This window comes from Sinocyclocheilus anshuiensis, unplaced genomic scaffold (genome assembly GCF_001515605.1).
Source record: "Sinocyclocheilus anshuiensis isolate Anshui unplaced genomic scaffold, SAMN03320099.WGS_v1.1 scaffold804, whole genome shotgun sequence".
NCBI classification, from domain to species: Eukaryota; Metazoa; Chordata; class Actinopteri; order Cypriniformes; family Cyprinidae; genus Sinocyclocheilus; species Sinocyclocheilus anshuiensis.
The window spans coordinates 671,724-693,486 of record NW_015557098.1 but is presented as its reverse complement, the minus strand read 5'-3'; the positions used below and the strand labels follow the sequence as shown (position 1 = coordinate 693,486).

Below are 21,763 nucleotides of genomic sequence, written 5' to 3'. Positions count from 1 at the left end.
AGCTGTTGTAGACACGGTGTTACTCACCTATTGAGAAGAAACAAAGCAACCTCGGCATCCGATCGCAGGCCTCCGCTCCTTGAGTTCTCTCCAGCGCTGGAAAGCTGATCCGATATTTACATGGGTCCTACCTACTTCTTGCCTTATCGTTCCGCAGACGTTTTCCTCTTTTGTTTTTTATCCGCCATCTCTATCTTTCTGTCGCTCGGCTCGGCTAATGTCCGTCCCATGCACTGAAAGCTCTCTCCTCCACATCACGAGTAGACACGCCCCTTATTGCTGATTGGCTACAAGTTTGTTTTGCTATTCGGCCCGAATCAGTTTTCTAAAGTGTTTTTGAAAAATTACATACCCTACCTTTAATCAGCACAACGGTCTTCAGCATTGATAATAATCAGAAATGTTTCTTGTGCAGCAAATCAGCATATCAGAATGATTTCTGAAGGATCATGTGACACTGAAGACTGGAGTAATGATGCTGAAAATTCAGCTTTGATCACAGGAATAAATTACATTTTAAAATATATTCCAATAGAAAACAGTTATTTTAAAGTAGTAATAATATTTCACAATATTCCTGTTTTTCCTGTATTTTTAACCTTTGTGAGCATAAGAGATTCTTGAAAAAAAAAAACATTTTTAATCTTGCCTCCCCCAAACTTTTACACAGTACATATTTTTCCATATAGCATTCTCTGACATTGATAAGTCCTATCAGTCAACCACTTGTCAGGAGCGAAGCCCTAAGGCCAAGACATAAATCTGGACTTAAAAATGAAACCACGGTCCTGATGAGCTCCTGACCATTAAGTGTAGAATCTAATACATAACATCTCATATCCCTTATGTTCTGTTAGAGTAATCTGTTATATGACAAATTAATTAATTGACAAGGGATTAAATAATACCACCTATCAGTTTTTCAGTGGCAACTTTTATTACTTGCTGCTCAGGACAGAGGATGTTTGACAGTTGAGGGGTAACACTATAGTAAATTGATCAGTAAAAAAAACTCTATTCTATTATCTAAAACACTCCTTACTGTAAAGGGTATGGAAAAGACCAAAAGAGATTCCAATTGAATTACAAATGTGTATCAAATAATTTCACAGGCAATCGTATCATTCATACACTCACAAGGCAGAAAGCAAAATCAGAAAATTTGAGTTCAGTCAGACAATGAAAAATTCTGTTATGACTTTATCAAGCTGCTTTCCACTCACAGGCTGTTATTTTAGCTGTGGAATACAAATAGAATTCTACAAAATCTTCACACCATTCTTCTGAAGATTCTTCAAAATTCTCATTTTGAGTTCCACAGAAAAATTATCAAAAGTGTGAGTCAAGAATGACATCAGTTTTCACTTTTGGATGAACTCTCTTTTTAAAAGAATAGTTTACCCAAAAATAAAAATTTTCTGAAAATGTACTCATCCTCAGGCCATCTAAGATATAGATGAATTTGCTTCTTCATCAGAGCAGATTTGGGGAAATTTCGCATTGGATACTCACCAATGGATACTCTGCAGTGAATGGGTGCCGTCAGAATGAGAGTCCAAATAGCTATATGAAATACCATGGAGAGAGGACTCGTATTTTAGCCGAATGCAGTTAAAAGTTCAGTTAAAAACATCTTGATGGATTTGTTCCTTACAAACACAAACGCTTTTTCACTTGACAAGATGTTAATTTATGGACTGGAGATGTTTTTATCAGCTGTTTGGACTCTCATTCTGACGGCACCCATTCACTGAGCAAAGGACCCATTGGTGAGCAAGTTATGTAATGCTAATTTTCTCCAAATCTGTTCCCATGAAGAAACAAATTCATCTACATCTTGGATGGCCTGAGGGTTAGTAGATTTTTTAGCAAAGTTTCATTTCTGGGTGAACTATTCCTTTAATTGGACCTAGCTAAGAAGTTTAAGACAATTAAGTTAAAGACTGAGGGTCAATGAAAGCTGAGCCTAGATCTATTTAAAGAGCTAGCGTGGAATGAGAGAATGAGAAAAAGAGAGAAAGCATGTGGTTAAAAGGAAACAATAGTTGAAACTCATCAAATAAAGTGAGGGGTTCGACAACAAAATGAGCGTGTCATAATTGGGGAAGTCAATGCATAAAACGAGCATGTCATAATCAGAGATGAAGGAGGAGAAGAAGAAAGAGAGAGGAGAGGAGGAGAAATGTTTAGCGATTCTCCAAAAGAAAGTGGTCAAGGCCGCTTACGTGTTAGAAGAATAAACAGACTGTGTATCTGACCTTTATGCAGTACACAGTGATACGCTAATGATGCACTAATGAGCTGCATTCACATTCCTGCCGCCAAGTCGACCATGCACTCATCTAACACAGGAAGTGGCTCATAGTGAACATGAACGACCTTAGTGTCTCTTCACATTCATTCCCACAGAGCAAATGCTCTCAGCCTCCAAAATAAGCCCCAGATGGAAAAAGCGAAGAGGATGCGATATAAATATTTGCAAGCATAGTGCTGGATTTAGACTCAAGTATGTTGCAACTGGCCGTGAGGTGTGTTTGAGATGCACTCAACGCATAAAATGAGCATGTCATAATTGGAGATGAAAGGAGGAGAAGAAGAAAGAGAGAGGAGAGGAGGAGAAATGTTTAGCGCTTCTCCAAAATAAAGTGATCAAGGCCGCTTATGTGTTAGAAGAATAAACAGGCCACGTATCTGACCTTTATGCGGTACACAGTGATACACTAATGATGCACTAATGAGCTGAATTCACATTCCTGCCGCCAAGCCAACCATGCACTCATCTAACACAGGAAGTGGCTCATAGTGAACATGAACGACCTTAGTGTCTCTTCACATTCATTCCCACAGAGCAAATGCTCTCAGCCTCCAAAATAAGCCCCAGATGGAAAAAGCGAAGAGGATGCGATATAAATATTTGCAAGCATAGTGCTGGATTTAGACTCAAGTATGTTGCAACTGGCCGTGAGGTGTGTTTGAGATGCACCTGGTGCGTTTTGCCCTGCAGCTGTCGTTGAGCTGGGAGGAGGGGGTCCGGGGGGCCGCGGCGGGGCGGTATCTGACCTTTATGCGGTACACAGTGATACACTAATGATGCACTAATGAGCTGAATTCACATTCCTGCCGCCAAGCCAACCATGCACTCATCTAACACAGGAAGTGGCTCATAGTGAACATGAACAACCTTAGTGTCTCTTCGCTTTCATTCCCACAGAGCAAATGCTCTCAGTCGCCAAAATAAGCCCCAGATGGAAAAAGCGAAGAGGATGCAATGTAAATATTTGCAAGCAAAGTGCTGGATTTAGACTCAAGTATGCTGTAACTGGCCGTGAGGTGTGGTTGAGATGTACCTGGTGCGTTTTGCCCTGCAGCTGTCGTTGAGCTGGGAGGAGGGGGTCCGGGGGGCCGCGGCGGGGCAGAGCGGGGCCCGGCTGGGGGAGGATCCCACACTGAGCGAACGGGATTGCGGAGATGACGGAAGCAGAGGGGGAGAGTGGGGGGGACCCGCGGGGTGAACGAACGGCCAGGGGAGAACCCTCTGCTCCTCCCGAACCACTGCGGAAGAGAGGAAGTGGAATCATAAAGATTTATGAATTATGATTCCTCTTACTGATTCCTTAACAGTTCCACTTATGATTCTTTTAGTACTTTTAAGGAATAGATATGTGAAAAAGTGAAATGCAATTCCATTGCCTCACTATAAATTACTGGCTCATTACAATCATTTGTTCAGAAATCAGACTACACTGGGTTGTGCTGTATGTTTTTGATTCATAGCTGATGCATAAGAGTCATTTGTTCAATTGGACTACACTGGTGAAATTGTATGTTTGTAATTTCCTAAACAGAACTCATTAGAATAATTTGTTCAAAAATCAGACAACACTGTTTGTGCTGTATGTTTTTGATTCTCTAAAAAGAATTTGTTCAGGAATCAGACTATACTGATTGTGTTGTATGTTTTTGATTGGCTAAATGTAACTGGCTCATAAAAGCCATTTGTTTGGTAATCAGACTACACAGGTTACACTCTATGTTTCTGATTCATAACTGGTTCATAAAAGTTATTCATTCAGGAATCAGACAACACTGGTTGAACTGTATGTTCTGGTTCATACGAGTCATTCGTTCAGGAGTCAGACTACACTAGTTATATGTTTTGAATTCAATAAAAAAGGACTCATTACAATCATTTATTCGACATTCAGACTTCATTGGTTGTACTGTATGCCTCTGAATCACTAGAAAGAACCACCTTGTAATAGTCATTTGTTCAGGAATCTGATTATACTAGTTTGCTTTTTGGTTTTTAACTCACAAAAAATAACTGATCCCTTAGAATCATTTGTTAGACAATCAGACTACATCAACTGTCCTATCTGCTTCTGAATCAGTAAAAAGAACCACCTCGTAATAGTAATTTGTTCAGGAATCTGAATCACTTCCACATGAACCATTAAAATGCCATTCCAGTATTTTGAAGAATGACACCAGCTCTGAATAAGAACAGATTTTTTTGTTCCACCTTGTTACCTGTATGCATGGTGACTGGATTGAGACATGGATGTAGATACTCACAGTCCCCTGATTGCAACCCTAAAATGTCTAAATTAGGAGTGAGAGTACTTGCTCCTTGCAAAATGCCTGTGATGACTGAAAAAAGCTCTTTCCTAAGAACTCTAAAGTAACTGATGGACCAAATCAAGACATTTAACGAATAATGGGAGGCCTGTTTCCAGCTGAAACTATTTATTACAGTGGCTGGATAATGTCAGTATTCAGCTAGTTGGTGTTAATGTCAGCTACTAGGGTCTGTATTGTGCCAACCGGTTAATATCCGACACACGGAGCCTATGAGTAACCCACCTTCTCTTTCCATTAGTGAATACGGTTTGATCTCTCCCTCTGGCTTTTTTGGGTGAACTTTTCTCAGTTGGACCACTGTAAAAAAGAGCAGTGTGGTCAGAAAGAGCCAATGGAAACAACAGGTAGAGGATAAGTCTGGAGTTCAGCAAGCAGTTAAACAGCACACACTGCATTCTTCACAGATATTCATATCCATAAATATCCATGGGCATAATGCATATATCGATTATCATTCCACTGCACTTTGGGGAAAACATATAGCACTTATCTATAATTGGATTTTAAAGGGGAACAGCAAGAGAGTTGTTGGGACTGATTGATGTGGGCAGAGGTTATGGGGGTCTGTTTGAGTGCAAAGGAAGAGTCTATAATGAATGGACTTGAGTATACAATAAAGGAGTGATAAGTAAGGTGGAAGCCGGGTGACGGTGGGGTAGGGGAACAATAGATATTCAATGCCCTTACAAAAATCCATACATCCCCTGATCCATCGAAGGGGAGGGAGGTGTTCCTTGGTAGATGAGACAAAAGCACTTGAACAATAAGTGTCTTGAGTTGTTTGCATGGTAAACCCAGTGTAGGGTAGCTATCTACTATAAACAGCCCAAATCTGGGCTCGGTAAGTCATTTATACACATAAATAAATGCATTGGAAATGTTTTTGCCAGGTACAAAGATGCCATTTTATAGAAAACTAAATAACAGGTCATGATTTAGATCAGGAAATACACTTGATTTAAATATAGAAGCACTACAAATATGAAACAAAAGAATCAAAAGACAGCTATGAGCATTATGGACAAGCACAACAAAGAGAGACTTTTCTTCAATTAATTGTGGAATCTTCTCAAATGTAATTTGATTGCAAGGCAGCAAAAGAATATTGCTAAAGTTTTAGAGAAACTACTAGGTTCTGGAATTTTTTTCTGCATTACATTTCAATCTAAAGTTACTCTCACCAGTTGGCTGATAACTATATATGGAACAAGAATGATAACCTAGCCCTGAGTCATGTAAGTGAAATCGGTGATCCTCTCTGAAATAAAAAAAAAAAGTTGTATCTCAAACCGAAGCCATCAAGATGAAAGAAAAAATAATAACTTTTTCTGTGACAATAGCAGTTTTACAGAGAGACATAGATTAGTTGTACAACTACAGTGTTTGTCACCAACATGCAGGGAATAACAACTAAATAATCCTATGATTTAAATAAATATAATATTTTTAATTAATTACTTTTAAGTATTATTATATATTATTATAGTATAATTCATATTTTCAATTAGCTTATATTTTTAGATTTAATTTAGTTTGAAGTTTTACTAATTGTTTGTGCTTTTGACATTTTTATTCGTTTTTTTATATTGAATTTATTTGATTATTTATTATTCATTAATATTTGTTTAATTTTAATTCATTTATTTGATATTTTATATTTAGTTCAGTTTTAGTTGCAGCAATTTTTGTACTTCAAAATTTACTTAAACTTTTACTTTTAAGATTTCCATCTAATATTTATATTTTATTTTATTTTCAGATTCATTTCAATTAATGAAAAAAAGATTTTTTTAAATATTTTTTAGTTAACAATAACAGCAAGGATTAAAATAATGCAAAATACAGTTTCATGGCCAAAAGAAATATTTATAGCCAGTATTTCCTTGTCACTGTCAGGTGTAGCTTAAATGGACTCTGTATATTAAGTGGTTCGAGCTGAATTACTTGGAGAAATTTAAGGAAGAAAAGAAAAAGAAAAAGAGGAGGAATTTCAATACAGTGCTGCCTTGCACGTACTTTAATGAGGAGAATGGGAGGTTGCCCTGAGAGAACGACTCACTGAACACTGGCACAGATCCAGAACAACATTCCAAACCCACAGAAGAACAGTGATGCAGTCAGGCATTACCTGATCTACTCTGGAAGAATCCACTGAACACCACAAAGTTATTCACCTGAGAGGAACAAGTGTGAAGAAATTAGACAATTACATCATAACAGTCAAGTTTTGCAACGGTCATTTACACACCTACTTTTATGAGGAAAACACTATTGTATAAAGTCTGTATTGTGTGCAAATAAAAACGCTCACACGTCATGCACATAATCCATATCAGGATTTACACCCAAGACATAACATGTTATTATAGTATCTGATGAAGTCGTTTTCATCAAGTAGTGTAATCTAGTTTGTTTCAAGTACAAACTGGATTACAGTTTGCATTTCTGAGAAGAGTAACATCGTGTTCTCCTAACCAGGTGTGACTCAATTAACTGTAAAGGAATAAGCTTTTAAAATCTCACTGGCCCAAAAATCTCACTCCACAGAACACCAAACATGCTCTGATTGGCTGTGATTGTTTTGCGCCATGCAGCACTTTCACTTTAAAAGGGAGATCATACCTGAGGCACACTGTTCTTGAGATCATAGTGCTTTTCTAGAAATGACAGGAATTTAGGAGAAGGTCTATCGTACGCCATCTGTTCAGGCTCCACCCGTTTGTGCTGTTCAATCAGAGGTGATGTTCAGGACAGGAAACCATGAGTCACAAAAACAAGCAGGACTCTTTACATAGTAGCAAATACAAATGGGTCTTTACACCAACCTCTCAAATGAACATATTAAAAAGGAATAGCTCACCCAAAGATGAAAATGCTGTCATCATTTACTCACTCTCATGTTGTTCCCAAACTGTCACCAATTTTTTTTTTCTTCCGGAAATCACAAAAATTGATATTTGGAAAAATGTTCCTGCTGCTCTTTTCCACACAAGCAAAAACTACAAAAAACAGCAGAAAAGCAGTCCATACAACTAATGCGCTATATTCTATGTATACAACATCTTTGTCTGAGAAATACCCCAAAATATACTCTCGTTTTAAATTAGGTTATTCAATGGAAATCTGAATAAAATGCAAGTGTTTTAACAAAAATCTTACCCTTCACCATATTGCGCAAATCTTTTTTGCACTTCTGCAAATTCAACCTTGCCGTGTAGCATTCAGCAAGGTTGAAACACACAAAAAGCAATGCTGTACAGCATCGTTGACGTCCAACCTGGTCTTGATGGGGCATGTTTGAATATGTGTACTTGCAAATGAGTTTTAATGGTGAAGGGGGAAATGATCTGGGAATAAAGAATTACGTTTCAGCTTGTTCAGTCTTTCAGACTTGGAACAAAGAGAATGAATTATATCGACCACTTTCATGATACTTCATTGATGCTTTTTGTTGCTTGTTTTTATTGTATGGTAAAAAATGCACCATGAACATTCTTTGAAACATCTCCTTTTGTGTTCCACGCAACCAGGAGAGTCACATGGTTTGGACTGAAACGAGGGAAGGTAAAATGACAGGATTTTTCTGTAAACTAGTCCTTTAATACATTTAGGCCGCTGACAGACACTCACTTTCAGCATGAAGTCAAAGAGCTCGAGCCCGTAGCCATGTCTCTGCAGTGTCTCTGTCACATAGAAATCCAGCACACACAATGGCTCGGTCTCCAAATGCGCCCCCCGTTGGTCCTGGATGCAATTACAACATACTGTAAATCACTGATGCATCAAGTTTAAAAAGATGTAATTACCAACTCAATAATGAGCAAACACTTACAAGTAAAAACAGCTTCTTGTAGCCAACCTTCAGAAACCCAAAAATAACACCCCTCCCGCTGGTAAAGCAAAATACAGGAAGAGGGCGTCAAAGATTGTTATTAACAGCAGATGAGGATGTGTTTATATGTAATGGAAAAACAGGAAAGAGAGAGGCCAGCTGTATTGACATGTAAATAGATTAAATCTGAAGGATAGGCTGCGGGGAGGGATAGAGAAAGCGAGCAAACCCATTCTGTTCTCCATCTTTCAGGAGGTAGAGATGGTGTCTGTTGGCCTGGAGCTTTGCAGCACTGGTTATAGAAGCAGGCAGCTGCTGGGCCTGAGGAGATACACACACACATGACATGATGACAGGCTGAAACTGACATTGAATAACATCTGCAAGCTCAAAACAAGACAAAAGACAGTCATTATTACCTTAGAGGAGGCGTTGCCCAGCTCATCTATAACTGTGCTGATCTGAAGAGGATCTGGTCTGGAGAACAAAAACCAGGCATGTTAGGAATCTCATACACAGAAGATGTAAAAATGTGAATTTGCATATGATTCCAGTTATGCAAGCCATAACAGATGCATACACATTTACAATGCATAACTGTTTGGTTTACAAGTTGGAATCAATGGCTTGTCCTATTTTTTTAAATAGCCAATAGGGTGTTGTTACGTCACAGTTGTGAATCATGATTTGTTCCAAGGGTAGGTAGAGCAATGGTTCTCCACCAGGGGACCGCGGGGCATCTGCAACTTCCAGGGGGCCCCAGTAAGTAGTTATATTAATATAATCTTAATTAAAATGTTGATACAAAAAAAATTATCAATGTAGATACAACATTAAATTGATTATACACATTTTATTTTATTATTTCTGAGTTTATACATGAGATATTAGCTTAGATATGAGGGCCTTTGAATATTATCTTGGACAAAAGAGAGCCTTGGAGTCCAAAAGACGAGACTGAATCCAGCTTCTTATTCGCAGCTTCTGATGGACGCTTTCCGTTCCACCTTAAAAGACGTGATGCTTCCACGTCAGTTAGCTTCGCTCAGCTAAGGGACCGTGCAGCTTTTTCTCTTTTTCATGCTTTTTTAAGGGATTGTGTTGCTTTTGTGTCTATTTTCAAAATAAACAAATAATAAACTATTTTGAGACGCAAATAACACTGCTTTATAAGCAAAAATGGACTGTAAAAATATAAAGGCACATAAAATATAATTACACGGTCCCTAGTTGAGAGTGAATAAGAAGCTAACTGACATGGAAGCGTGCGTCTTTTAAGGTGGAACGGATAGTGTCAATCAGAAGCTGTGAATAAGAGCTGGATTCAGCCTCGTGTCCAAAAGGTTGGGAAACTTCTAAAAAGCATCTGATTCGATTAGAATCAATATGCAACTTTAAATGGGACTTGTCACAGCACTTACATATTGTTGCTTTTTTTGTTAGTTTTGATTGATTCTATTGTCCTATAATTTGGCAGTCATTTTGGATAAAAGCATCTGCTAAATGATTAAATGTAAATGTAAAAGACTAATTTTGATTTCATTGTAATGTTGGCAAATTGAATACTCAAAATACTGGTTAAATAAAAAAATATTTTTGGTGAATTTTAAAATTCATTTAAAATCTATAATTTCTGTATTTATTGGAATGTATGCTGTACAGTGTTGCTTATATATGCTGAAAACGCACCACAAATTCCTTCATGTTATCAATAAATCTATGGGAGGAATGGCTTTTGCTCAGAAAATATGCAATTCATAACCTGCTTCTATTAGAAATGCCCCTTCACTTGATTGATTTAAGAAACTGCTCAAACACATCTTTTCAGTAAAGTTTAGAATATTTAACTATTATTGTTATTTATATAGATAATTTATTATTTGATTGTCTTTGTAATGCAATGTAGCGTTTTAAGTATAAGAAAAGTGCATTACAAATCAAATGTATTCTTAAAATATTTGCATTGTATTATTATCATAATATTGATTTATATTAGATTTAAAAAAAAATGTTTATCCATTATAAAATGTTTATCTATTAGAAAATGCTTATTATAAATCAATATATCTATAGCACGGTGAGATTTCTTATTGTGTGATTACAGTGAAGTCTGTGGCTGTCTTGCTGAATCAGCATCGTTCAGATTAAACCAATGACCGATTAAATCAGACTCAGGTCAGATTTGTTTTTACTCAGGGCCGCATTTGCATCTCACAAGCTCTCCATACAGCAATAGGCTTATCATTACAGGAAAAAGATGACCTGGACCAAATGCAACATTTAGCCTAATAAAACAACACCCTAAAACCCCCACTGCAAGCACAAAGCACGACTGTGTCAACCACTGTTACAAGACAAAAGCAGTGCATGCATGCTGCACACAGATTACACCCATCTCTCCCAGCAGCACACATTAAAGCATACATTACCTCCCATGCGCTCTCCGACCTGCGCTCAAGTTGTTATCCAGCACAGTAATTCTCTCGGGGAAAAGCGCGTTCAGGTCGAAAGGGAAATCCATTGTAAGGACAGATCTGGAATCTTAACACAATACTCTACTAATGCCCTGCTGCAGATTCAGATGCATTTATCACAGCGCCCGTCGACTCTCGCTGCACTTGATTTAGTGAAAGCACCAGTCCCACATCAGTGCCGCTGCAGCAGTGGGCTGGTTTAAAGGCACAGCTGTATCGCGGTGTTATCGGCGCTGCTTCTGTGTCTGTCCTCCCATTGTGTTGTGTTTGTGTTGTGTTTGTGTTTGTGTCACTCCCTTCGTTCACTCCGCTGGAGGAGTAGTACACCGTGCACACGCCTGCAGGATAGTTTCTACTTATATTTCCATTAATGTAAACATAAAAATCTTTCATTTAGACAGTGGCAGAAATCTGCGGCTTCAGGAGATTTATTTCCGTTTCCTCTTGGCAACGACGCACAACTTTGTGTTGCATAGCAACCAAACATATCTATTATTGCAGTCAGTAGATATAATCATATAAATACAGCAGTATTTATACTCTTTTATATTTATATTTCTTTTTATATTTTTCGTATATATATTTTTTTATATTTCTGATTTCCCCTGGCAACTTTTTAAGAACATTTAACTTTATCTCTTATTTAATGGTTTCTTTTTTTTTTTTTTAACAACATTTAATTTCCAGCATTCCTGTAGTATCCCAAACATCCCATCTCACAATAACAAGTGCATGCATCATTTCGTTTAAATAAATTATAAAGAAGAAAAAGAAAACAAATGAAAAAAAATCATGCAACATAAACACAAAATATGCTTGCATTTTCATGCAGGCAGATATTTCGCTACCCTGACTGCAGCATTAGGACCCTGTTAAATGTCATTCGCTGCACAGCACGCTGCGTGATTCTTTGCATTCTGTGGATGCTTGCTGCAGTTCTTGAGGTAGCGATGAATGACCTGTATTTTTATATTTATTATTTTGTATCGCTTACCCCAAAACACAGTTCAGTGCTTTATATTTAAGCTTGCTAAGAAAATCCGACTTGGCCGTGCTCGAATGCGCCATTAGTCCATAGATCAACATGCTTAGCCCAATATGACTCGATAATATATTACCTTCACTGTTTTGCAGATCATATTTACTTAAACTGAACGTTGATGTTTTGGGAAACCAAATTTCAGAGAATGTACCGAAGCTGCAACAGTGTCCCAGTGATGCAAGTATGAGACTACGGCACTAATGTTTTCTTTCAGAGGTTTGCAAAACTGCGTAAAGTAAATATAATAAATAAACTAAAAATAAATAAATGCATTCAATTAAAATAAAAAGATAAACAATGTATTTACTGTACTAAAAAATGTAACTGAAAACCATGTAACGTAATAGAAACGGAATACTTTGCAAACTAATACGGTATAAATATGGTCTTTATACATATAGATATATAGCTGCCTTTTAAACTTCAGAATGGTGGTCCCTCTAACTAGGGATGCACCGAAATGAAATACTGGGCCGAATACCGAACAAGGTTTTTCGATTATTTTTTTTCCCCCATGTATTTTGCCAAGCAAAGGACCCATTGGTGAGCAAGTTATGTAATGCTAATTTTCTCCAAATCTGTTCCCATGAAGAAACAAATTCATCTACATCTTGGATGGCCTGAGGGTTAGTAGATTTTTTAGCAAAGTTTCATTTCTGGGTGAACTATTCCTTTAATTGGACCTAGCTAAGAAGTTTAAGACAATTAAGTTAAAGACTGAGGGTCAATGAAAGCTGAGCCTAGATCTATTTAAAGAGCTAGCGTGGAATGAGAGAATGAGAAAAAGAGAGAAAGCATGTGGTTAAAAGGAAACAATAGTTGAAACTCATCAAATAAAGTGAGGGGTTCGACAACAAAATGAGCGTGTCATAATTGGGGAAGTCAATGCATAAAACGAGCATGTCATAATCAGAGATGAAGGAGGAGAAGAAGAAAGAGAGAGGAGAGGAGGAGAAATGTTTAGCGATTCTCCAAAAGAAAGTGGTCAAGGCCGCTTACGTGTTAGAAGAATAAACAGACTGTGTATCTGACCTTTATGCAGTACACAGTGATACGCTAATGATGCACTAATGAGCTGCATTCACATTCCTGCCGCCAAGTCGACCATGCACTCATCTAACACAGGAAGTGGCTCATAGTGAACATGAACGACCTTAGTGTCTCTTCACATTCATTCCCACAGAGCAAATGCTCTCAGCCTCCAAAATAAGCCCCAGATGGAAAAAGCGAAGAGGATGCGATATAAATATTTGCAAGCATAGTGCTGGATTTAGACTCAAGTATGTTGCAACTGGCCGTGAGGTGTGTTTGAGATGCACCTGGTGCGTTTTGCCCTGCAGCTGTCGTTGAGCTGGGAGGAGGGGGTCCGGGGGGCCGCGGCGGGGCGGAGCAGGGCACGGCTGGGGGAGGATCCCACACTGAGCGAACGGGATTGCGGAGATGACGGAAGCAGAGGGGGAGAGTGGGGGGGACCCGCGGGGTGAACGAACGGCCAGGGGAGAACCCTCTGCTCCTCCCGAACCACTGCGGAAGAGAGGAAGTGGAATCATAAAGATTTATGAATTATGATTCCTCTTACTGATTCCTTAACAGTTCCACTTATGATTCTTTTAGTACTTTTAAGGAATAGATATGTGAAAAAGTGAAATGCAATTCCATTGCCTCACTATAAATTACTGGCTCATTACAATCATTTGTTCAGAAATCAGACTACACTGGGTTGTGCTGTATGTTTTTGATTCATAGCTGATGCATAAGAGTCATTTGTTCAATTGGACTACACTGGTGAAATTGTATGTTTGTAATTTCCTAAACAGAACTCATTAGAATAATTTGTTCAAAAATCAGACAACACTGTTTGTGCTGTATGTTTTTGATTCTCTAAAAAGAATTTGTTCAGGAATCAGACTATACTGATTGTGTTGTATGTTTTTGATTGGCTAAATGTAACTGGCTCATAAAAGCCATTTGTTTGGTAATCAGACTACACAGGTTACACTCTATGTTTCTGATTCATAACTGGTTCATAAAAGTTATTCATTCAGGAATCAGACAACACTGGTTGAACTGTATGTTCTGGTTCATACGAGTCATTCGTTCAGGAGTCAGACTACACTAGTTATATGTTTTGAATTCAATAAAAAAGGACTCATTACAATCATTTATTCGACATTCAGACTTCATTGGTTGTACTGTATGCCTCTGAATCACTAGAAAGAACCACCTTGTAATAGTCATTTGTTCAGGAATCTGATTATACTAGTTTGCTTTTTGGTTTTTAACTCACAAAAAATAACTGATCCCTTAGAATCATTTGTTAGACAATCAGACTACATCAACTGTCCTATCTGCTTCTGAATCAGTAAAAAGAACCACCTCGTAATAGTAATTTGTTCAGGAATCTGAATCACTTCCACATGAACCATTAAAATGCCATTCCAGTATTTTGAAGAATGACACCAGCTCTGAATAAGAACAGATTTTTTTGTTCCACCTTGTTACCTGTATGCATGGTGACTGGATTGAGACATGGATGTAGATACTCACAGTCCCCTGATTGCAACCCTAAAATGTCTAAATTAGGAGTGAGAGTACTTGCTCCTTGCAAAATGCCTGTGATGACTGAAAAAAGCTCTTTCCTAAGAACTCTAAAGTAACTGATGGACCAAATCAAGACATTTAATGAATAATGGGAGGCCTGTTTCCAGCTGAAACTATTTATTACAGCGGCTGGATGATGTCAGTATTCAGCTAGTTGGTGTTAATGTCAGCTACTAGGGTCTGTATTGTGCCAACCGGTTAATATCCGACACACGGAGCCTATGAGTAACCCACCTTCTCTTTCCATTAGTGAATACGGTTTGATCTCTCCCTCTGGCTTTTTTGGGTGAACTTTTCTCAGTTGGACCACTGTAAAAAAGAGCAGTGTGGTCAGAAAGAGCCAATGGAAACAACAGGTAGAGGATAAGTCTGGAGTTCAGCAAGCAGTTAAACAGCACACACTGCATTCTTCACAGATATTCATATCCATAAATATCCATGGCCATAATGCATATATCGATTATCATTCCACTGCACTTTGGGGAAAACATATAGCACTTATCTATAATTGGATTTTAAAGGGGAACAGCAAGAGAGTTGTTGGGACTGATTGATGTGGGCAGAGGTTATGGGGGTCTGTTTGAGTGCAAAGGAAGAGTCTATAATGAATGGACTTGAGTATACAATAAAGGAGTGATAAGTAAGGTGGAAGCCGGGTGACGGTGGGGTAGGGGAACAATAGATATTCAATGCCCTTACAAAAATCCATACATCCCCTGATCCATCGAAGGGGAGGGAGGTGTTCCTTGGTAGATGAGACAAAAGCACTTGAACAATAAGTGTCTTGAGTTGTTTGCATGGTAAACCCAGTGTAGGGTAGCTATCTACTATAAACAGCCCAAATCTGGGCTCGGTAAGTCATTTATACACATAAATAAATGCATTGGAAATGTTTTTGCCAGGTACAAAGATGCCATTTTATAGAAAACTAAATAACAGGTCATGATTTAGATCAGGAAATACACTTGATTTAAATATAGAAGCACTACAAATATGAAACAAAAGAATCAAAAGACAGCTATGAGCATTATGGACAAGCACAACAAAGAGAGACTTTTCTTCAATTAATTGTGGAATCTTCTCAAATGTAATTTGATTGCAAGGCAGCAAAAGAATATTGCTAAAGTTTTAGAGAAACTACTAGGTTCTGGAATTTTTTTCTGCATTACATTTCAATCTAAAGTTACTCTCACCAGTTGGCTGATAACTATATATGGAACAAGAATGATAACCTAGCCCTGAGTCATGTAAGTGAAATCGGTGATCCTCTCTGAAATAAAAAAAAAAAGTTGTATCTCAAACCGAAGCCATCAAGATGAAAGAAAAAATAATAACTTTTTCTGTGACAATAGCAGTTTTACAGAGAGACATAGATTAGTTGTACAACTACAGTGTTTGTCACCAACATGCAGGGAATAACAACTAAATAATCCTATGATTTAAATAAATATAATATTTTTAATTAATTACTTTTAAGTATTATTATATATTATTATAGTATAATTCATATTTTCAATTAGCTTATATTTTTAGATTTAATTTAGTTTGAAGTTTTACTAATTGTTTGTGCTTTTGACATTTTTATTCGTTTTTTTATATTGAATTTATTTGATTATTTATTATTCATTAATATTTGTTTAATTTTAATTCATTTATTTGATATTTTATATTTAGTTCAGTTTTAGTTGCAGCAATTTTTGTACTTCAAAATTTACTTAAACTTTTACTTTTAAGATTTCCATCTAATATTTATATTTTATTTTATTTTCAGATTCATTTCAATTAATGAAAAAAAGATTTTTTTAAATATTTTTTAGTTAACAATAACAGCAAGGATTAAAATAATGCAAAATACAGTTTCATGGCCAAAAGAAATATTTATAGCCAGTATTTCCTTGTCACTGTCAGGTGTAGCTTAAATGGACTCTGTATATTAAGTGGTTCGAGCTGAATTACTTGGAGAAATTTAAGGAAGAAAAGAAAAAGAAAAAGAGGAGGAATTTCAATACAGTGCTGCCTTGCACGTACTTTAATGAGGAGAATGGGAGGTTGCCCTGAGAGAACGACTCACTGAACACTGGCACAGATCCAGAACAACATTCCAAACCCACAGAAGAACAGTGATGCAGTCAGGCATTACCTGATCTACTCTGGAAGAATCCACTGAACACCACAAAGTTATTCACCTGAGAGGAACAAGTGTGAAGAAATTAGACAATTACATCATAACAGTCAAGTTTTGCAACGGTCATTTACACACCTACTTTTATGAGGAAAACACTATTGTATAAAGTCTGTATTGTGTGCAAATAAAAACGCTCACACGTCATGCACATAATCCATATCAGGATTTACACCCAAGACATAACATGTTATTATAGTATCTGATGAAGTCGTTTTCATCAAGTAGTGTAATCTAGTTTGTTTCAAGTACAAACTGGATTACAGTTTGCATTTCTGAGAAGAGTAACATCGTGTTCTCCTAACCAGGTGTGACTCAATTAACTGTAAAGGAATAAGCTTTTAAAATCTCACTGGCCCAAAAATCTCACTCCACAGAACACCAAACATGCTCTGATTGGCTGTGATTGTTTTGCGCCATGCAGCACTTTCACTTTAAAAGGGAGATCATACCTGAGGCACACTGTTCTTGAGATCATAGTGCTTTTCTAGAAATGACAGGAATTTAGGAGAAGGTCTATCGTACGCCATCTGTTCAGGCTCCACCCGTTTGTGCTGTTCAATCAGAGGTGATGTTCAGGACAGGAAACCATGAGTCACAAAAACAAGCAGGACTCTTTACATAGTAGCAAATACAAATGGGTCTTTACACCAACCTCTCAAATGAACATATTAAAAAGGAATAGCTCACCCAAAGATGAAAATGCTGTCATCATTTACTCACTCTCATGTTGTTCCCAAACTGTCACCAATTTTTTTTTTCTTCCGGAAATCACAAAAATTGATATTTGGAAAAATGTTCCTGCTGCTCTTTTCCACACAAGCAAAAACTACAAAAAACAGCAGAAAAGCAGTCCATACAACTAATGCGCTATATTCTATGTATACAACATCTTTGTCTGAGAAATACCCCAAAATATACTCTCGTTTTAAATTAGGTTATTCAATGGAAATCTGAATAAAATGCAAGTGTTTTAACAAAAATCTTACCCTTCACCATATTGCGCAAATCTTTTTTGCACTTCTGCAAATTCAACCTTGCCGTGTAGCATTCAGCAAGGTTGAAACACACAAAAAGCAATGCTGTACAGCATCGTTGACGTCCAACCTGGTCTTGATGGGGCATGTTTGAATATGTGTACTTGCAAATGAGTTTTAATGGTGAAGGGGGAAATGATCTGGGAATAAAGAATTACGTTTCAGCTTGTTCAGTCTTTCAGACTTGGAACAAAGAGAATGAATTATATCGACCACTTTCATGATACTTCATTGATGCTTTTTGTTGCTTGTTTTTATTGTATGGTAAAAAATGCACCATGAACATTCTTTGAAACATCTCCTTTTGTGTTCCACGCAACCAGGAGAGTCACATGGTTTGGACTGAAACGAGGGAAGGTAAAATGACAGGATTTTTCTGTAAACTAGTCCTTTAATACATTTAGGCCGCTGACAGACACTCACTTTCAGCATGAAGTCAAAGAGCTCGAGCCCGTAGCCATGTCTCTGCAGTGTCTCTGTCACATAGAAATCCAGCACACACAATGGCTCGGTCTCCAAATGCGCCCCCCGTTGGTCCTGGATGCAATTACAACATACTGTAAATCACTGATGCATCAAGTTTAAAAAGATGTAATTACCAACTCAATAATGAGCAAACACTTACAAGTAAAAACAGCTTCTTGTAGCCAACCTTCAGAAACCCAAAAATAACACCCCTCCCGCTGGTAAAGCAAAATACAGGAAGAGGGCGTCAAAGATTGTTATTAACAGCAGATGAGGATGTGTTTATATGTAATGGAAAAACAGGAAAGAGAGAGGCCAGCTGTATTGACATGTAAATAGATTAAATCTGAAGGATAGGCTGCGGGGAGGGATAGAGAAAGCGAGCAAACCCATTCTGTTCTCCATCTTTCAGGAGGTAGAGATGGTGTCTGTTGGCCTGGAGCTTTGCAGCACTGGTTATAGAAGCAGGCAGCTGCTGGGCCTGAGGAGATACACACACACATGACATGATGACAGGCTGAAACTGACATTGAATAACATCTGCAAGCTCAAAACAAGACAAAAGACAGTCATTATTACCTTAGAGGAGGCGTTGCCCAGCTCATCTATAACTGTGCTGATCTGAAGAGGATCTGGTCTGGAGAACAAAAACCAGGCATGTTAGGAATCTCATACACAGAAGATGTAAAAATGTGAATTTGCATATGATTCCAGTTATGCAAGCCATAACAGATGCATACACATTTACAATGCATAACTGTTTGGTTTACAAGTTGGAATCAATGGCTTGTCCTATTTTTTTAAATAGCCAATAGGGTGTTGTTACGTCACAGTTGTGAATCATGATTTGTTCCAAGGGTAGGTAGAGCAATGGTTCTCCACCAGGGGACCGCGGGGCATCTGCAACTTCCAGGGGGCCCCAGTAAGTAGTTATATTAATATAATCTTAATTAAAATGTTGATACAAAAAAAATTATCAATGTAGATACAACATTAAATTGATTATACACATTTTATTTTATTATTTCTGAGTTTATACATGAGATATTAGCTTAGATATGAGGGCCTTTGAATATTATCTTGGACAAAAGAGAGCCTTGGAGTCCAAAAGACGAGACTGAATCCAGCTTCTTATTCGCAGCTTCTGATGGACGCTTTCCGTTCCACCTTAAAAGACGTGATGCTTCCACGTCAGTTAGCTTCGCTCAGCTAAGGGACCGTGCAGCTTTTTCTCTTTTTCATGCTTTTTTAAGGGATTGTGTTGCTTTTGTGTCTATTTTCAAAATAAACAAATAATAAACTATTTTGAGACGCAAATAACACTGCTTTATAAGCAAAAATGGACTGTAAAAATATAAAGGCACATAAAATATAATTACACGGTCCCTAGTTGAGAGTGAATAAGAAGCTAACTGACATGGAAGCGTGCGTCTTTTAAGGTGGAACGGATAGTGTCAATCAGAAGCTGTGAATAAGAGCTGGATTCAGCCTCGTGTCCAAAAGGTTGGGAAACTTCTAAAAAGCATCTGATTCGATTAGAATCAATATGCAACTTTAAATGGGACTTGTCACAGCACTTACATATTGTTGCTTTTTTTGTTAGTTTTGATTGATTCTATTGTCCTATAATTTGGCAGTCATTTTGGATAAAAGCATCTGCTAAATGATTAAATGTAAATGTAAAAGACTAATTTTGATTTCATTGTAATGTTGGCAAATTGAATACTCAAAATACTGGTTAAATAAAAAAATATTTTTGGTGAATTTTAAAATTCATTTAAAATCTATAATTTCTGTATTTATTGGAATGTATGCTGTACAGTGTTGCTTATATATGCTGAAAACGCACCACAAATTCCTTCATGTTATCAATAAATCTATGGGAGGAATGGCTTTTGCTCAGAAAATATGCAATTCATAACCTGCTTCTATTAGAAATGCCCCTTCACTTGATTGATTTAAGAAACTGCTCAAACACATCTTTTCAGTAAAGTTTAGAATATTTAACTATTATTGTTATTTATATAGATAATTTATTATTTGATTGTCTTTGTAATGCAATGTAGCGTTTTAAGTATAAGAAAAGTGCATTACAAATCAAATGTATTCTTAAAATATTTGCATTGTATTATTATCATAATATTGATTTATATTAGATTTAAAAAAAAATGTTTATCCATTATAAAATGTTTATCTATTAGAAAATGCTTATTATAAATCAATATATCTATAGCACGGTGAGATTTCTTATTGTGTGATTACAGTGAAGTCTGTGGCTGTCTTGCTGAATCAGCATCGTTCAGATTAAACCAATGACCGATTAAATCAGACTCAGGTCAGATTTGTTTTTACTCAGGGCCGCATTTGCATCTCACAAGCTCTCCATACAGCAATAGGCTTATCATTACAGGAAAAAGATGACCTGGACCAAATGCAACATTTAGCCTAATAAAACAACACCCTAAAACCCCCACTGCAAGCACAAAGCACGACTGTGTCAACCACTGTTACAAGACAAAAGCAGTGCATGCATGCTGCACACAGATTACACCCATCTCTCCCAGCAGCACACATTAAAGCATACATTACCTCCCATGCGCTCTCCGACCTGCGCTCAAGTTGTTATCCAGCACAGTAATTCTCTCGGGGAAAAGCGCGTTCAGGTCGAAAGGGAAATCCATTGTAAGGACAGATCTGGAATCTTAACACAATACTCTACTAATGCCCTGCTGCAGATTCAGATGCATTTATCACAGCGCCCGTCGACTCTCGCTGCACTTGATTTAGTGAAAGCACCAGTCCCACATCAGTGCCGCTGCAGCAGTGGGCTGGTTTAAAGGCACAGCTGTATCGCGGTGTTATCGGCGCTGCTTCTGTGTCTGTCCTCCCATTGTGTTGTGTTTGTGTTGTGTTTGTGTTTGTGTCACTCCCTTCGTTCACTCCGCTGGAGGAGTAGTACACCGTGCACACGCCTGCAGGATAGTTTCTACTTATATTTCCATTAATGTAAACATAAAAATCTTTCATTTAGACAGTGGCAGAAATCTGCGGCTTCAGGAGATTTATTTCCGTTTCCTCTTGGCAACGACGCACAACTTTGTGTTGCATAGCAACCAAACATATCTATTATTGCAGTCAGTAGATATAATCATATAAATACAGCAGTATTTATACTCTTTTATATTTATATTTCTTTTTATATTTTTCGTATATATATTTTTTTATATTTCTGATTTCCCCTGGCAACTTTTTAAGAACATTTAACTTTATCTCTTATTTAATGGTTTCTTTTTTTTTTTTTTAACAACATTTAATTTCCAGCATTCCTGTAGTATCCCAAACATCCCATCTCACAATAACAAGTGCATGCATCATTTCGTTTAAATAAATTATAAAGAAGAAAAAGAAAACAAATGAAAAAAAATCATGCAACATAAACACAAAATATGCTTGCATTTTCATGCAGGCAGATATTTCGCTACCCTGACT

The 21,763-nt window shown here is 37.3% G+C and overlaps 2 protein-coding genes across 4 annotated transcripts in view; both read right to left on the bottom strand.

Moving 5' to 3' along the window:
* The window catches only part of LOC107677465 (alpha-tubulin N-acetyltransferase 1-like), a 16,696-nt gene extending 5,302 nt beyond the window's left edge, over positions 1–11,394 (bottom strand). Inside the window, exons 1-10 of one of the 3 annotated variants that reach the window (XM_016472375.1) lie at positions 10,903–11,394; positions 8,893–8,950; positions 8,703–8,794; positions 8,474–8,531; positions 8,272–8,385; positions 7,264–7,365; positions 6,770–6,815; positions 5,329–5,374; positions 4,864–4,938; positions 3,348–3,552 (exon numbers count right to left, since the gene is read on the bottom strand). In XM_016472375.1, coding sequence (XP_016327861.1) covers positions 3,348–3,552; positions 4,864–4,938; positions 5,329–5,374; positions 6,770–6,815; positions 7,264–7,365; positions 8,272–8,385; positions 8,474–8,531; positions 8,703–8,794; positions 8,893–8,950; positions 10,903–10,994 — 888 coding nt within the window. In that variant the 5' untranslated portion in view covers positions 10,995–11,394. Of the gene's footprint in view, positions 1–1,850; positions 1,985–3,347; positions 3,553–4,863; positions 4,939–5,328; positions 5,375–6,769; positions 6,816–7,263; positions 7,366–8,271; positions 8,386–8,473; positions 8,532–8,702; positions 8,795–8,892; positions 8,951–10,902 lie in introns of those variants that run through there. The other 2 variants (XM_016472376.1, XM_016472374.1) reach the window with 2 other exon arrangements.
* Positions 11,395–12,613: 1,219 nt separating this feature from the next.
* On the bottom strand, positions 12,614–21,355 carry LOC107677472 (alpha-tubulin N-acetyltransferase 1-like). Its single transcript, XM_016472389.1, has 10 exons — positions 20,864–21,355; positions 18,854–18,911; positions 18,664–18,755; positions 18,435–18,492; positions 18,233–18,346; positions 17,225–17,326; positions 16,731–16,776; positions 14,825–14,899; positions 13,309–13,513; positions 12,614–12,747 (listed from the first exon to the last, which is right to left on the bottom strand). The coding sequence occupies exons 1-10, from the start codon at positions 20,953–20,955 to the stop codon at positions 12,714–12,716; spliced, it is 876 nt and encodes a 291-aa protein (XP_016327875.1). The 5' UTR covers positions 20,956–21,355; the 3' UTR covers positions 12,614–12,713.
* Between the last annotated feature and the right edge of the window lie 408 nt (positions 21,356–21,763).

What these genes read in the sequence shown, in the direction of transcription:
- LOC107677472 (XM_016472389.1), bottom strand. Translation starts at nt 20,955, where the DNA reads ATGGATTTCCCTTTCGACCTGAACGCGCTTTTCCCCGAGAGAATTACT. An exon ending in GGTCGGAGAGCGCATGGGAG is followed by an intron (nt 18,912 to 20,863) that starts GTAATGTATGCT and finishes TTTGTTCTCCAG; the next exon opens with ACCAGATCCTCTTCAGATCA. An exon ending in ACAAGAAGCTGTTTTTACTT is followed by an intron (nt 18,347 to 18,434) that starts GTAAGTGTTTGC and finishes AATTGCATCCAG; the next exon opens with GACCAACGGGGGGCGCATTT.